General features: G+C 42.1%; 1 protein-coding gene and 1 long non-coding RNA gene across 6 annotated transcripts in view; one reads left to right on the top strand and one right to left on the bottom strand.

The window, feature by feature from the left end:
• The window catches only part of UBAC2 (UBA domain containing 2), a 138,154-nt gene extending 128,561 nt beyond the window's left edge, over positions 1 to 9,593 (bottom strand). For 2 of the 4 annotated variants that reach the window (XM_061626579.1, XM_061626582.1), the window contains exon 1: positions 9,292 to 9,592. In XM_061626579.1, the coding sequence (XP_061482563.1) occupies positions 9,292 to 9,322 (31 nt within the window). In that variant the 5' untranslated portion in view covers positions 9,323 to 9,592. Of the gene's footprint in view, positions 1 to 9,291 lie in introns of all 4 variants that reach the window. The other 2 variants (XM_061626581.1, XM_061626578.1) reach the window with 2 other exon arrangements.
• Positions 9,057 to 15,655, top strand: LOC133384832 (uncharacterized). 2 transcript variants are annotated; one of them, XR_009762708.1, is made up of 3 exons: positions 9,057 to 9,792; positions 10,468 to 10,545; positions 11,181 to 15,655. It is a non-coding gene; the product is annotated as an uncharacterized LOC133384832 (long non-coding RNA). The 2 variants fall into 2 exon arrangements; XR_009762709.1 differs by having other exon boundaries at positions 10,468 to 10,555.
• Positions 15,656 to 17,402: the final 1,747 nt, after the last annotated feature.

The following is a 17,402-nucleotide window of genomic DNA, read 5'->3' as shown; positions in this document are numbered from 1 at the left end:
CTGATGACCACTCCCAAGGGCTTCATATAGACGTTAAACAGCATGGGGACAAGATAGTACCCTGTGGCACCCTACAGGACAACTGCCAGGAGGCCGAAAGACAGTCATCCAATGCTATTCTCCGAGAGTGACCTTGGAGATAGGATTGGAACCACTGTAAAACAGTGCCTCTGATATCCATTTCACTCAGTTGGCTCAGAATGGTATCAAAAGCTGCTGAGAGATCAAGTAAGAATAACAGGGTCGCACTCCCCCTGTCCTTCTCCTGATAAAGGTCATCCATCAGGGTGACCAAGGCTGATTCAGTCCTATAACCAGGCCTGAACCCAGATTGGAATGGGCCAAGATAATCTGTTTCATCCAAGAGTACTTGCAATTGCTGTGCCACAACCCTCTCAATCACCTTCCCTAAAAAGGGGGTATTTGCGACCGGTCTGTAATTGTCGCAGACCAATGGGTCCAGGGCGGGTTTTTTCAGGAGTGGTTGGATCACTGCCTCTTTCAGGGCGGCTGGAACCACTCCCTCCCACAATGATGCGTTGACCACACCCTGGATCTACTTGGTCAAACCCCCTTGGCAAGCTTTAATAAGCCAAGGGCAAGGATCAAGAGGACACGATGCTGGCCACATCACTGCAAGCACCTTGTCTATGTCATCAGGCCACATCAACTGAAACCGTTAAACCGATCTTTTACTTGCACTACAGCACCATTCAAACAGAGCTACCTTGGAGCACTGCCTCTTTCAGGGCAGCTGAGACCACTCCCTCCCGCAAAGACAAGTTGCCCACACCCTGGATCCACTCAGTCATTCCCCCACAGCAAACTTTAATAAGCCAAGAAGGACAAAGATCAGGAGGCCATGTTGCTGGCCATATTGTCACAAGTACCTTGTCCATGTCATCAGGCCACGCAACTGAAACTGATCCCAAGAAGTTGTGGCAGACATTGCACTGGACACTTCACTTATTGAGGACTTTAGCTTTTATCTTTTTTTCCCATTTGAGTCTGGAGAAATGCAACTCTGATGCAAAAATTGGTGAAGAAGCCAACTGAGCAGAAACATATCTAGCAACTTTATTTTATTGATTTCATGAACATGTTTTTATTTATTTATTTATTTAGAGAATTTGTACCCTGCTCTTCACCCAAAAGGCTACTGGAGTAGCTTGCATACAATCAGTTAAAAAAAGACAAGCTCTGCCTGCCTCCTTACAATCTAAAAGACACAACACATAAGGAAAACGGGACAAGGAAGGAAGAGGGGAGGAAAGCAAACCTAGGCACCAATTCTTTAAGTTAAATAGTAGTTTTTATAATGATCAGATAGAACAAAGGTAGTTCAGGGACAGGCAGCATGAAGATGGTGTTTCATCTGAGCTGCTGGAATGAGCCCTGTTTCTCACATGTCCCCCGAGGGAGTTTGCTGAAATGGCTGTTATCAGGTGACAGATGAAAGAGAGGAGGCACAATGGAGTTCCTATATGTTGTGTTATATATGCTCATAATATATTTTTGAAGATTTTACTTTGCAATAGCTAAGTGTACACTGTTCTAAAGGCTAAGTAGCCTGCCTTAAAATCTTAGTAACAGTTTAAAATGTATCCAAAAAGCTACAAACTGTGAGAGTTGCAATATGAAGTAGCAAGCTGTGCGCTGCACTGCACTTTAATGTTAATGCACACTCATTTCCTTACATATGTATTAGATCTAGGATTGCCATCGTGGCACCTGTGATCACACTAGCGTCCTTGAGGACTTCCCCTGGTGCACCCAGAGCCTCTGCGCAACCCTCCCTCCTGCTCATGCCCCCCTTCTGTCATTAGATAGTGAGGGTGGTGACCTTCCCCCCTAATGAAAAATACATAAAACTAATGGAAGATGAAAAAGTGATGCTCTCTCCTTTCACCTCTAGATGGCTCAGAACAGCTAAACACAAAACAACCAAGAGGGTAGGAGGAAAAAGAGAGCGAGCTGGGAGACTGCAGGAGGGAAATGGTACGCCTGGGGCAGAAACTGTGGTGGTACACGAATCAGAGGTGAGAGAGAATGGGGTGCCAGAAAGATGGTGCATATTCAAACACACACATTGGATATAGTAAAATGGATCATCTTAAAATTGCATAATTTCCTCATGTTTTCTCTAGCCACCATCAAATCACAGACCACACCTGTCTCCATTAACTGAACCATAAAAAGCACAGATGCATTCCAGCAATGCCTGGTACAAAATGTAGACCCAAAGCACAGATACTTATGGATCCTCATAATTTTTTGTACAAGGGTTCCCCTCAAAACCATGATCAAATCATAGATAACCTCTGGGTCCGCTTTTTGTAATCCAACGTAAAAATAATGAAGACCTGGATCAATGTTCTTGTGGTGCTGCTGAGTACCAAATCTGTTATTTTTATTATGCAGTCTACTAATGTAAGCTTTAATCTGATCAATTTTTTTCTTTGTTTTTAGTTATGGTTTTATGTATTTTTGTTTTAAATCAGTCTGTCAAGTTTAGTCACAGTTTATATATAATTGTACTTGTACACTGCTTGGAGAATCGTTTTTCGAGCAGATGGTTTATAAATTTTCTAAATAAATAAATGATGGATCTCTGGAGACTCCCATGTGAACTCATGTATTTCAAGAGGCTCTGTTTTAACTCTACTGAATCTGACTTTTACCCAGGCCCTGTGGAAGAGAGAGAGAGACAGAGAGAGACACACACAGAGAGCGAGCATGTGGATCTGTACACGCACTCCCTCTCTCCCTCTCTCTGGAATACAACTTCTGAAGATCCTTGGGAGAGAGTTAATTGTTGAAGAACAATAACAGCTTTAGCAACTCTCAGTAACAAAGATTTAACAGATATCCTCGAACCAACCAAAAATGTGATAAAATAAGGATGGTGATTTAACAATGTCAGAGATCAGAAAAGAGGGACTGTCCTTGGTAAATAGAGACAGTGGAATGAAAGGTTAAATGATGATGATGACGTATAATTGGGCGATGAACAGATTGTAATGATCTCCCCAGGGAACAACTCAAAGCCAGACCTCGCACATCTGGGATTCGGAAATTCCAAATCAAAACATTTTGAGACCCATTTTACTATAAATTAAATAATGGCAGAATTACCACTATTACAACTCCTTTCCTCCCAAAGATCTTATAACACAGTCTCAGGCTCTACTTCACTGTACCATATATACATGCAAACCTAAACTCTGTCATTAGTGTTCATTTTTAGACTTTTAAAACTTTAGCATACAGGAAGTGAGGGTTTGGTTATTTTTACTTATATCACAAGGTAGAGTAGCCAGAGCTGCAATCAACACATAAATGTGACTTTAACCCACAGTGGAAAGTACAGCTGTAAATCTTCAGCTGGCCTCATCATAAACAACATGCCCTCAGGAAAACATTTTAAAATAATGCTTGTCAGTCTTAAAGGTATTAGAAAGATTGTGTGGTACTATGAAATGATTTGCTGGATTAGGATTTAAACCTCTACAGTTCAGTAGCAAAAATGCTGCTGCTTAAACAGTGCCTGTTCACATGACATGGATAAAAAATGTTCTGCCTGGGTTACATTTTAAAAAATGTCCTGAACTAATTTAAAGCAGGGTTCATTTGGCATTAAGAGCCCACAACTCAGGAAGACAAATGTCCAAGCCTTCATAACAAGAAATAATTCAAGCTGGAATACTACAGTGTCTAGACCCACACTCTCAGTGGGGTTTTTTTTAATCAGCATAAATTGTCTCATTCTCCCTTCATGGCCAAAAAATACTATTTTTGTGTGAGGAGGGGGGGGATTAGCCCTCGAAGCCCAATTCCCCTTTTTCTGATTTTTTCAGAGGCTGCTTAGAGGGGAAATACTTAGGTTTTTAATCAGTTGAAGAGAAGGATTCACTTTCCACCCAGTCTACACATTTCTGTAACGCTCCACAGGCCTGGGGCACACTGCCTTCTCTGCTGGATGTAATCTTCACCAGTTTTAAAGATATGGGGTGGGTGGGTCCTAATTTTTGCATAGGTAGAGAGGCACAAGCAGCTCCTAAGATGCTCTCCTGTGTTGCTTAGGGGAAAGATCATAGCTCAATGCCAAAGCATACGCTTTGTATGCAGAAGGTCCCAGATTCAATCCCTGGTATCTCCAGGTAGGACTGGGGTGAACTCCTGCCTGGAACCCTGGAGAGCTGTTGCCTGCCAGTACTGTACAGGCGAATACTGAGCTAGATGGATCAATGGCCTGACATGGTATAAGGCATCTTCATATGTTGCTGTCACCCACATTGAGGCACCTGAGATACACACATGGACATAATCACTTTCCTTAATTGTAAAGGGATATTAATTTGTTATCTGCTCTGACCCTCCAAACACAATGTTATGTAGGTGTTAATGGACAAGACTGTATATTATTTCGTGAAGTTAAAGTTCAATATGATGTTAATCCTATGTATGATTAGGATTGCACCCATGGCATTCCCAACTAGGTACTTTCACAAAAGCAACACTAAGCCCAGAATTTGTTTTTCCAGGACACAGTGTTTGATTCTTTTTCTAAAGCCTAAATGGAGATCTAAATAGAGTCAAAGTTACATACTCACAGCTTATGCTTGTACATATTTTATAGTGAACATTTGATGAAATCACAATTCACATTATAAAGCATCACACAGACCAATTTTTTGGGTTCTGAAAATATGCTAATAAGTTAGATATTTCCTATTAGTAGATGGGTGAAATAGGCTTAAGACCTATGTTGCCAACACAGTACCTCCAGATGTTGTTTTAACTGCACCACACCTCAGCCCTAGCCAGCATGACCAATGGTCAGTGACTATAGAGGTTGTAGTTCAATAGCACCATGTGTTTGTCCTTTTCAATTCGTTAGGAAAAAATGTAATAGTCTGTTAAACCTAGAGATACTAGTCTTCAAGGTGTAATGTTGAGACACATGATGTAGGCTTGTCTAGCGAGATATGCTTTTTGATCTGAAGTTGTTTTCCACATCAGTTTCATATTGGTGAAATCCTTGATATTTGCATATGTTCATATACCATTAAAAGTATCTTCCTGTAGTATAGGGATTAACAGCAGAAAACGGAAGTGGAATCAGTGAGCCCTCATGGTCACTGAGAGACTTATACTTTCAGCCTGGAAGGACAAATATCCATAATCTATTGCACAATGCTCTGCACATCTTAATGGCTGTCGTGAGCCATGCTAGCAGGGGTGGACCAAAGTGCAGGAGCGGGGCAAGGAAGACTTGGACTGGGACATTCCCATTGGGGAAGGACCCAGCGAGGGGGGAGATGTTGAAGCAGCCCCCACTGTGGATGTTGATGGGTCACCACCAACCATCCCAGACACACCCCCGGCAGACCCCCGGACTGGCCGCCCACTCCGCTGCCTGACGTGGCACCTCTCCCTGCGCCTATGCCACCACCTGACAGCTCTCTCCCCAAAGAGAGAGAGAACAGGACTGAAGCTGAGGCTCTTACTTAAGCTGGGCAAGGGGAAAGGGCTAGTTGCTGAGTCAATGTCTTAATGCCACCAAGTTGTGCCTAGTTAGTTAGAGAGGGATGCTGAGTTCTGAGTAAGCTGTAGGTAGATTCATGAAGAGCTCTGAAATGTTCTGTTACTTCAATAAAATAAAAAAAACTATAGCTGTGTCTGAGTCCCTCGAGTTCAGGCAGGACACTGGTCTGGATACATGTGAACATACTTCTTATAGATGTCACTTTGGGGGTGGGAAGATACCTGCTTGGACATCTGGGGGATTTATATTAACTTATACGTTTAACCTAAGATAGAAGTACTGACGATTATTGTATCCTTAATGTGAGGTAATAGGAGATGACAATGATAATTTATATTATTTCTTTTCCTTTCTTTCTTTTTTCTTTTTTTTCTTTTCTCTCTTATTTGTTAAATTTGCAAACAAAAAATTATAAAAAATACTGCAGGCTACAATACGTATGATACACTTTTTAAATAAAAGTTCAAAGATTGGTCTTGCCTGCCATCTATCTTTTACTGGATATATTTTTTCCTACCAGTTTCAGCTTTCTACATGCTGTGAATGCCTATTCTGCACAAATGCAATAATAAAAAAACAAATTCTCTAATTCTGAAATCACCAGTATTCATGGCCCTATTGGTCTATTATTGGCCTTCCCCTCCAGCATCCCACTGAACTCCCGTGTTAGGTGTGGAAGAGGGACAGAGCACTCCACCGCTATTAAATTGAAAAAGTTCAGTACTCCATACCTTACTCCAACAAATAGGAGAAAAAGGCATAAAATCCTAATTTGAACAAATTAAGATTTATTGCTTTTTACTTTCTATCTAATTCTTTTTAAAACAAACACAATATTCAGTAAATGGCATCCTTTCCAAATTATTTAAACAAGTGTCAGAAAACCTGGGTCCCTTCACACAACGTTGCACTACAACTCCCATCATCTGTTGGCTATGTTGGCTGGGGTGTGTGTGATGGGAATTGGAGTTCAACAACATCTCATGATCCATAGATTACCCACTAATCTGATTTAAACCCAGAGTTCAGAGACTGAACAGTAACTGTGGTGCAACAAGCATTGGTTTTGCTATAACCAACCAATGAAATTTTCACCGCAGTTGTTATTTTAAAATGAATTAATAGTGCAGTGTTCTCCAACTTGTCAAGAGCTAGGAGCCTCCTGAAACACCATCCTGCAATATGGAACCTGCTTCCAAGAGTCATGCACCCAAGGGTGAAGCCTAGTGGCAAAGGGATAGAAGTCGAAGCCATGCAACTGGGGGCAGAGGAGAGTGTTAAGGGAAAGGTTTTGTTAAGGTGTACTGCTCTTCCACATTCTTACAAGTCCATGGTTACCAAGTAAAACATCCATACATGATATTAAGTAGGCCAACACAGATCATTATTTACACAGTCTCAACCATTTCAGTGCAGCTAAAAGCATAAGAACATAAGAAGCGTCTGGATCAGGCCAGCTGTACATCTAGCCCAACATTCGGTACTCACAGTGGCCAACCAAATGCCCATGGGAAGCCCATAAGCAGGACCTGAGTACAAGAGCAGTCTCCCTTCCTGTGGCTTCCAGCAACTAGTTTTGAGAAGCATACTACCTCTGAGTATTATTATTATTTGATTTATATCCTGCCCTTCCTCCCAGCAGGAGCCTAGGGTGGCAAACAAAAGCACCAAAACATTAAAACACCATAAAACCAAATTTAAAACACATTAAAACAAAACATCTTCAAAAATGTTACTTAAAAAAGGCTTTCAAAACACCTTCTAAGATTAAAAACATTTTAAAAAAGAAGGTTTAAGAACATATTAAAAAGCAATTCCAACATAGATGCAGACTGGGATAGATCTCAACTTAAAAGGCTTGTTGAAAGAGGAAAGTCTTCAATAGGTGCCAAAAAGATAACAGAGATTGCACATGTCTGATATTTAAGGAGAGGGAATTCCACAGGGTAGGTGCTGCCACACTAAAGGTCCATTTCCTATGTTGTGCGGAACAGACTTCTTGATAAGATGGTATCTGCAGGAGGCCCTCACCTGCAGAGCGCAGTGATCGACTGGGTATATAAGGGATAAGACAGTCTTTCAGGTTTCCTGGTCCCAAGCTGTATAGGACTTTGTACTCCAAAACTAGAACCTTGAACTTGGCATCAGGCAACTTTCTCCTATCATTCAGTTCACTGCACAGGCTCTAATCCTGTGCAGGAACTTCACATGCACCACACACCCTCCCCACCACCAATCTCCTCTAGATTAGTTTAACCAAAAAATAATAAAACAAATTTTAAAAAAGGTAATAGAAGGGGGGCAGTGCCCTCATCCTCAGGACTCCCTAAGGGGCTTGCCTCTTTGGCGGCAACCCCACCAGCAGCTGCGCTTTTATGCCTCCTGACTCAGCCAGCAGCTGATGCAAGAGGCTGCAAGATTAACTGTAGCCTCACTTTGGAGCAAAGGTCAGGCAGGGGGTCCCAGTCCTTGCAGCACTTACCAGGGACTTCAGCTGTCTGGAGGGCCAGCAACCCAAAGGAGAGAGCAACAAGCACCTAGATGCTCAGATACTCACTCCCAGGGCAGGTCTTCTTCAGTCACTTGTGCTGCAGCTGTTCCTGGCTTTAATTCCTCTTTAAAGCCATAGTTGGTGGTCGTCACTATACAGTTCCTTGTAGAAGCAAATTCCATAGTCTACACACTGTCATTTACATGTAAACTTAATGTATAAAACACACATACATACAACATAGTACTAAGGAATCAAGCAGGAACACATCTCAAGAAACAATTTTCATCCTGGGAAACCATTTCCCCATTTTACATTTGAGAAGCAGTAAGGCCATTGTGGGACAAGGATGAGGAGGAAGTGTAGTATAGTGGTTAAAGTATTACAAAACAATCCTCTGTTTACTCAGAAGTAAGCCCTAGTGGGTTCAGGACTGCAGCCTTAGACTAGGACCAGGAAGGTTTAGATTCAAACCCCTGAAGCATAACGCTCATTGAATGATCTTGGGCCAGTCTCTAGCTCTCAGCCTAACTTACCTCACAGGACTGTTGTTAAGGATAAAATAGTAGGGGAAGAAAACCATGTGCGCTGCCTTGAGTTTCTTGGAGGAATAGTAGAATAAAAATGTAGTACACAAACAAACATTAAGTAATGCTGCCATTCTGTGCACACTTACTTGGAAGTAAGCCTATCTGAACTCATTCCAGAGCGGGATACCCCTATAGCAGCAAAAACCAGAGTCTTTTGGCATCTTCAAGTCTTAATAGATTTACTGTAGCATAAGCTTTCTTGGACTCTCCCTCCAACCTACTACGGCCCGATTCATACAATGCATTCTACATTGGTGTTTTCCACACACACACAATTATGAAATTAACTGAGTGACTCTCCCGAGTAAACATACATGCATAGCGATAGGTTCATCAAGCTACATGACTATGAAACATTCATTGTGTGTGGGGAACTGCTTGGGACAAGGTTCTTTTGGGGGTGGGAACAGGATTCCTGGGGTGGGGAGGGACGAAAAGAGCGGAAGGAGGAGACTTTGCTGCGTCTGGTTCCCCCTAACACTAGCGAGGCAGAGAGGGGAAACAGAAGGAAGGGGAGGAATAAGCCCAAATTGCGCCACTCGGGCTCCTTCCACTCTTCCTCATGGCATAGCCCCTCCTCCTGCGTGTGAATGGGGAGAAGAGAAAGAAATCGCCCATTGGTAAGAGAGGACAGGAAGGGAAATAGAAGCGACTGTACTTACACAGCCCGCTGGAGCCGGTGCTGGTGAACATGGTCCCCGGTCGAGCAGAAGGGGCGAAACGGTGGGGACACAACCCCCTGATGATAGGCCTCGCCACCACAGTCACTTGCTCCTCCTCTCGAGGAGGCCGCAGCGCCTTTCTCGGCCGCCTCCTCCGGTGAGTCCCCTCAAGAGGCCGAGCCCGGAGCGGCGGCCGGGCCCAGAAGCTGAACACTAAGGCGGCCGGGATGGGTCAGAGGCGGCGGGACTGGCAGGGCAGGAAGACCCCTGACAGCGCCCCCTGCCGGCGTCGCTACTATCTCCTCGCAACAAGAGTCGCCTGGAACGAGGGACGCACCAGTCAAAAATAACATGTGCCCTCAGAACGCGATGGAATAGACGCTTCTCTGGCAGCCTCTCAGCTACAGAATGCCCCCACTCCCGGCGGTGTTTGTTTGTTTGTTTGTGACCAATACATTCCTGCATGTTATTGTTCGCAGCCTGACCTTAGCTGTGTTTACTGTAAGTGCCCCACCGAGTTCAGTGAGACTAATGTAGTTTAGACACACACACAGAGGGAGAGAGTCCGTGGTGCCGTTAAGTAATTTTAGACATTACTATCTAAAACGGAGCATTTGGTTATGTGTATTGTTTCACTTACTTCAAGATATAGCATGCCTGCTGTGCTGCGTTTGGGTGCCCTCCTGCTCATTCTTCAGTGTGGGGTTGTGGATTCTGCCTCAAAGCCGTTCTTTGAGAGTACCACTACCCAATATCCATGCTATGGTCGCCATACTCAGGGCCTGAGACTGATCCTGTATCTTTAGGAGAAGAGAAAGTCAGCCAAGTGCCAGTGTTCTTGCAACATTGTAATGGGAAAACCACAAGGTGAAATTCTCCCTTCCCCCTGCACAACTTTTAAAGATACAGAAGACCTCTTGGAGGCCAGGCCTGGCAACCTTCCCTCATGATAATTACCTGCTTGATGTATTAAATACTAACGTGGAGTTAGTGCATACACACACAGAGAAACAGTAAAGATTTCTTAAATGGCTTAGCATCTTTAACTAACGTGTTCTACTCACAGTCTACGTTATTAGAATGGTAAAACAACCAAAAAATCCCCTCTGCTCTTTTGATGTCTGTTTATGGTTAAAGTATGATTTATAGTAAGCATATTTTGTTATGTGTGTTCAGGTCGATTACGACTTATGGCGACCCTATGAATCAGCAACCTCCAAGAGCATCTGTCCTGAATCACCCTGTTCAGATCTTGTAAGTTCAGGTCTGTGGCTTCCTTTATGGAATCAACCAATCTCTTGTATGGCCTTCCTCTTTTTCTGTTCTGTTTTTCCAGGCATTGCCTTCTCTAGTGAATCATGTCTTCTCATGATAGGTGCAAAGTATGATAAACCTCAGTTTCATCATTTTAGCTTCTAGTGATAGTTCTGGTTTAATTTGTTCTAACACCCACTTACTTGTCTCTTTCGCAGTCCATGGTATGTGCAAAGCTCTCCTCCAACACCACATTTCAAATGAGTTCATTTTTCTCTTAATCTGCTTTTTTCACTGTCCAACTTTCACATCCATACATAGAGATTTGGAATACCATGGTCTGAATGATCCTGACTTTAGTGTTCAGTGATACATCTTTGCATTTGAGGACTTTTTCTAGTTCTCTCATAGCTGCCTTCCCCAGTCCTAGCCTTCTTCTCATTTCTTGACTGTTGCCTCCATCCTGGTTAATGACTGTGCCAAGGTATTGGTAATCCTTGACAAGTTCAGTGTCCTCGTTGTCAACTTTAAAGTTACATAACTCTTCTGTTGTCATTACTTTAGTCTTCTTGATGTTCATCTGTAGTCCTGTTTTTGTGAGTAAGCATATTAAGCTCAGTTATATTTTCTTCTAGGTACATACAGAGGATTTGGCTGCGTATATTTGCTGTAGTGGTAACCCTTGGACTTCGGTACAGACAAGTAGCATATTTTTAGAAGATCTGAAAAAGAAATGGTGCTTAGTAACCTCTATAAACGTTTTCCATACGATTCCAATGTATTTCTGTTCCCACACATAAATACCATGGGATGGGTTAGAATACCTGGTTTATCATAACAGCAAGGATATACAAGAGGCAGTTGGGGGGCAGTTAACAGCAGTAGAGTGTTTTCTGAGGTAATCATCTTCCTAGGTGTTCTGACTTCTCATACCTGGCCTCCAGCTCCCCGGACCAATGCCTCTTGTTGATTTCCCTTAACACCCTAAAACATGAAGCTGCTGAAGACATCAATCCCTGTCATTGGCCACAATAGCAGCAAAGTGCTGATTGTTTTCTGAACTTTTTAATACTGTTGTGAAGAAGACTTTTTATTTCCATGATAATGATTTTTAGCATGAATTTCTGTTCATGCTTGGGGGCTTCCCATAGGCATCTGGGTCGCCACGGTGAAAACAGGATGCTGGACTAGATTATTATTATTATTTATTACATTCGTATACCACCCCATAGCTGAAGCTCTCTGAGCGGTTTACAACAATTAAAAACATTAAAAACAAATATACAAATTTAAAAACACTTAAAAAAAACAATTTAAAAATACATCCTAAAATGCCTGGAAGAAGAGAAGACAAGGGCCTTTGGCATGATCCACCAGGACTTTTCTTACATCATTAAGATCTAGTGATGCTGTGAATGGGGAAAAAACAAGTGAATGGAAGGATGGTAGCACAAAGGAGAGAAAGATACTTTCTGAACATGCTTCTAAATGCTTCCAAATTTGATCTTGAATTCTGCGAGATGTGCTTCCTAGCAAGTATGCATAGAAGTATTTGCTACTGAGGGAGAGGGGGCAAACCTAACTTTCAATAAAATAGAGGAAAATATATAGTGGCAGGGTGGTCAGGTGAAAAAGAGGGCAGGGCTCTTGCACCTTTAACAGTGTAGAAGAGGGAATGTTGGCAGTTGTAGCTTGTCATGCATGCCACTCAAATTCCTTCTACACAACTATTAAAGGTGCAGGCACCCTGCCCTCTTGCGTCTGGCCACCCTACTTTGCAGCCTAGTCCAGTAACAGGAAACCAGATTATTCATTGGTGTTTACAATGATCCAGTTTATGAAAACAACAGTTTTATTTATCAACAAGAGACAAGGCAACTCTGTAGCTATTCTAATCACATGCCCTGTCTCCAGAAGTGTGCCTCACTCACACAAACACATGGTCCTCTACCTTGCAGAACTCTCTAACTTTAGAGACGTCTTTTTCATAAATATCTCCCCCTAGAGGTTGCTCCTTGAGATACATAAGGAATACACCAACCTTTTGTTATATTTACAGTATTACTGGGATACCAAGGGAAACAACCCTAAGCATAAATCTAATCGTTAACAATTGACATCTGCTGCCAGAATAACATCAAAACAATTCCCTTTTCCAGTGACACAATCAACTGGCAGTTTCATGACATGACTGCAGATGTTCATGAATGAATGTTCAGAGGCATTCAGGAAACAAGCCTGTACTTCTCAGTACAATGAACCAAGTGGATAAGGCTTCACAGTGGACTTTTGCCCTATTTCTGACACTTGTATAATCACAGCAGTGAGAATTCTGTTCTGCTGCTCATGGTAATTGTGTTACACTGAAAGTCGGGAATCAAATCTCAGTCCTTCAAGCCTTTTGTCTGTTTTTTGCCCTTAAGAGGTGGCCAGAGCTAGAGATAGCATATTGGAATGGGTGGCTTGTTTCTAACAGAGTTGGATAATATGACTGTGATTGTGGCTACTACAATTCTTGAATCATTTACTCTAGAACAGCACTAAATGATCCCGAGAGGCTGTTCTGGAGTTCAGTAGTTTACACATTGCAAACTCAGGATGTTAACATTAAGAACTTAGAATACTAACAACTTTCTTATAAGCTCCAGCCATAGTTTGTACCTTGCTACTTATAACTAAGAAATATAAAATACGACTAAAACCAAATTGCTTGCCAGAACCTGTGAAAAGAGAGTGACTTAAGGATACTGAGCAGTAAAGCTTCCACAGTTATTACAAATTATTTTGCCTCTTCTCTCAGTGAGGATAAACCTAAAATGTGCTTGCAACTATAACATCTAGTTTTGGTGAGTTTTGTGTAGCTGTATCTTAACATTCAAAAACTGAAAGCAGCCTCAGGAAGCTGCAAGTTTTAGAAGGATGGAAAGCAGAAGGGTTGCTTAACCTTTCCCACTGGTTGTTTCCTTTCTCAAAATCCACCTTGCAAGCTGTTTTTTCCTCCCATGGAGGAAATGATACAGGGACCTATTTTTCTTTCTTGGAGGCATAGCAGCTGTAGGAAAGGGGGATTTATGGGGAAATGGCCAAAAGGAATAGATTCAAACAGTTCCTCCTCTCCCTCTGCTGTTAAAAAAAATGTCGGGGGAAAGATATATCTGCATGTAACTGCTCACTTGGTACAGGTAATTGCATTTGTTCATAGATTCATATTTTATTACCCTTGTATCTCCCATCCCTTCTTCCCATAATAGCTCCCTACTGTCAACCATTAGATTATAAGTTCCTTGAGACAGAAACCTACCTAAACAAAGCATCATGATGTTCAGAAGAGCATCTTAGAAGCAACTTTACACCTCTCAAAATATATAGTTGGAGTAGTCTAGTAAGAAATTTCATTCAAATATATAATGTGTGTGCCTGTCTTGTCTCCTAAGTAAGGTTAAAAGTTTTATATATATACATTGCAAATAGTCTTTGTATGTAGTAATATGGTTATTTTTATAATTTGGTGTTAGGTGGTTCACAAATCAAATAAGGGCTACTGCAGGAATTTGGCACATTTTAGTAGCCATCTGTAAAACAGCAGACTTCAGCACAATCTGTGAATAACCAGTTAAACAACTTAGCAGCAGGGCCCAGCCTTCATACACACAGTGCATTGTACTTTCTAATAAGGAGAATATATATTTTCTCATTAATGAGATAGGATATCACTAATCTGCTGAACTGACGTAGAAGTCAAATTCTCTCAAGTATCTTGAATGGCTTAGGATTACCCATTGCTCTAGTTTTCTTTCTTTTTTTGATACTATCTTCATGGCAAGACAACTTTACTATGAATAAATAGCACCAAAGCACCACCACTTTCTTTTTTGGAACAGATAGTTTTCAAGTTACACTCTCTAATTTAGGGGAACAGTTCAATAACCTTCAGGATGCATATAGATGTGTGGGGAGGGGGCACACTCACCACTTTGTTGTCACCCAGGTGTATCAATTACCTTCTGGGGCTGAGCTCAGGTATAACCAGTTCTGCTATGTGGGTCTAGGAGGAAATGGTTAGTTGTTCTTAAATGACTGCTATTATAAATTCTGGGAGCAGATGTTTGGGCAAAGTAGCCTCTCAGCATAGGGCATGGAATGATTCAGTGCTTCATCTGTAACCCCTTAACTGTTCTTTTCAGAAACAAGGGTTAAGATTTCACCAAAAATGTCATGCAATTCTAGTCTTTGAAGGGAAATTACATGACAAAGGCTATACTGTACTAAATGTCACATGGATCAGGAGAAGAGGAATGAGTGAGCGGCTTAATAAAAGTCAGTTGCAGATACATTCTAGTTATATCTTTCATCTTCCTTGGTTCATCATCTGGCGCCATTGCCTGCACCTCAGCAACAAAGGTCTAAATTCTGAGGTTGCACGCATGGAGGTTGCTACTGCTTTGTGGAAAGCCTAGGATGAGGTCATGTCAGAAGCTGCTATGGCTCAAAGTAGGAGCCTTTTGGTTTCTGTGTGTGGGTGCCCCATGTGGTGAGCCACTGAACTGCATGTCAACATAAGAGCCCTGCTGCATCAGATTAAAGGCCTTTGATGTCTACGAGGAACTCACAAGCAGAATACTGATGCAAATCAATAACATGCCCCTGCTTATGTTTCCCAGCAGCTGGGGAATGGGTGTCTTCCCCTGGGCCTTAAGAACCAAGTGCCTCCCACAGTACCACACCAGTCCAACGGTGCAGGGAATACACAGGGCAACAGGCCATGGGACACAGCTGAAGTGGGGATGGGCAACCTCTTGAAGTTGTTGGACTCCAACTCCCATCAGCCCCAGCCAGCATAGCCAATGGTTAGGAATCATAGGAGCTGTAGTCCATTGGTGTCTGGGAGGCCACAAGTTTCCTATTCCTGAGGTAAAAAAAAGGTAAAGGTGTCCCCGCACTTTTAATGTGAGTCGTTTCCGACTCTTAGGGTGAAGATTTCTTGACCTTTCAGACAGTAAAGCTTAGTAGGCCGAGTGTAATTTCTTGTCATGCTGCCAAAACTGTAGGAAGTTTTTGAGCTATTAAAGACAACACCCTGTGTTTTATTTTGCTACATTCAGATGTGGCAAGAAGGATTGTTCATATTTTAATTTTTTCTTAGATGTTCTAAATATTTTGAAATGTTTTAGATGTTTTTAATTGTTTTGAAATGTTTTAAATGTGTTTTTATTTTATTTTAAATTGTATTGTTTTAACTTGTTGATGTTTGCTGCCCTAGGCTCCTTTGGGAGGAAGGGTGGGATAGACATTTAATAAATAAATAAGCAAACGAGCTGGTTCATGCATACGTATGAAGGCAACAAGTGCTCAGTCCATGATTTCTTGGATTTCAGTTACCATTGTTGTTTTCCTGGATGAGATTCCTGACAGAAACACATGCTGAAGAAATGACAGCGAGGGCACAAGGCCCTTGAATATAGGGTTGCACCTCATGGAAGTAATTAGTAGATTAAGAAGTAATAAACTCAGATCCAGAAAAATGATGTGTGAAACCAGGTTAGGGATTCAAAGGGCAGGTGACTAAGAAAAAGCAATTAGGGAAAAAAGATAGATAGGTAGGGGAAGGAGGTGAATGGACTTCATTCTGTGCCAGTAAGAAGATTTAGTCAAAATGTTCATAAACGAGACAGAGTAGGGATAGGCCCTTAGCTTGTCATCTTTTTTCTCAAGAGCCAAAAGCTTTCCTTGAGGTTACTAGTCCTCTTCAGGGTTCTCAGTCACACAAGGACCTCACAGATGTACAAGGCTCCCTAATGCAGAAGTTCACTTTAATCATGCAAGGGACTAAGAGGAGCCACATAGCCCCAGGGATGGGGCTAAATGAGCATCCCCATGGTTCCAGGGGATGTGTTGCTTCTTAGAACAATAATGCCTGAAGAGCATTATATATGCCACCCTGGGCTCCTTGGGAGGAAGAGCAGGGAATGAAGAATAAATAAATAAAGACTACTGTTTCATCAAAATGCTGGAGCGGGCCAAACAATTTCTTGTAACTGGGGATCTACATCAAAGCTTGCACAGAGCTTTCTTAAGGCTTTTAATAAGCCCTCGTTCCAAAAGGCTGAGTGTGATTTTTCCCTCAGAAACATCTCATTCGTACCCATAGAAACACTAAAAGAAACATCAGCACTCCCTTGTAGCAATGTGGTGACAGTACAGTGTTTGCAGATGCATGTTTTCTGTTTTGTTCAATTTCTGTGGAGTGTTGGACATCTCTGCAGGTAGTGCTAGCATGGAAACACTCCATGCACAGGAAAAATAATGATGTGCAAGGTAAGCATTTGCAAACGTCAGATTCTACCAGGCAGAGTAAGTACTTCCATATGGAGGGGTTTATTAGCAGCCACCACATGGGTAGGGTAACATTTGAACCAATCTTCCCAAGGATCTTAAGCCAAACAACCTGTTATGTTAAGAATGTAATCAGCAATTGTGTGGGCTTTGTTTTGGTTGCTAAATAACAGAAATACCCCCCCACACACACATCTGAACTATGACATGGGAAAGAGATGAAATTTAACCCTCTGTGTGCTTGCTGCAGTCCCAGTCTGGATCCACCACTATACACTTGTTATTTAGCCCAGGAGGAAAGCTGCCATTGGCTCCAGGTGCATGCAGCTTCAGTTCTTCTGCTCCATGCCTTTGTCATTTTCTCATATAAATGTTCATCCTTTGAAAATTGCTACTCTGGAAACACACTGAAAGGTGCAGGAAAACACCCACAACCAATCAAGTCTTTCATGCCTCTGACCTTTGCAAGCTCAGGCTTCTGGGGAAGGGGCTCCTCCTGCTTATGTTTGGAAGGGAACATGTAC

This window comes from Rhineura floridana, chromosome 5 (genome assembly GCF_030035675.1).
Source record: "Rhineura floridana isolate rRhiFlo1 chromosome 5, rRhiFlo1.hap2, whole genome shotgun sequence".
Lineage (NCBI taxonomy): Eukaryota > Metazoa > Chordata > Lepidosauria > Squamata > Rhineuridae > Rhineura > Rhineura floridana.
The sequence above is the reverse complement of the archived record's forward strand: the minus strand, read 5'-3'. Positions and strand labels throughout refer to the sequence as shown.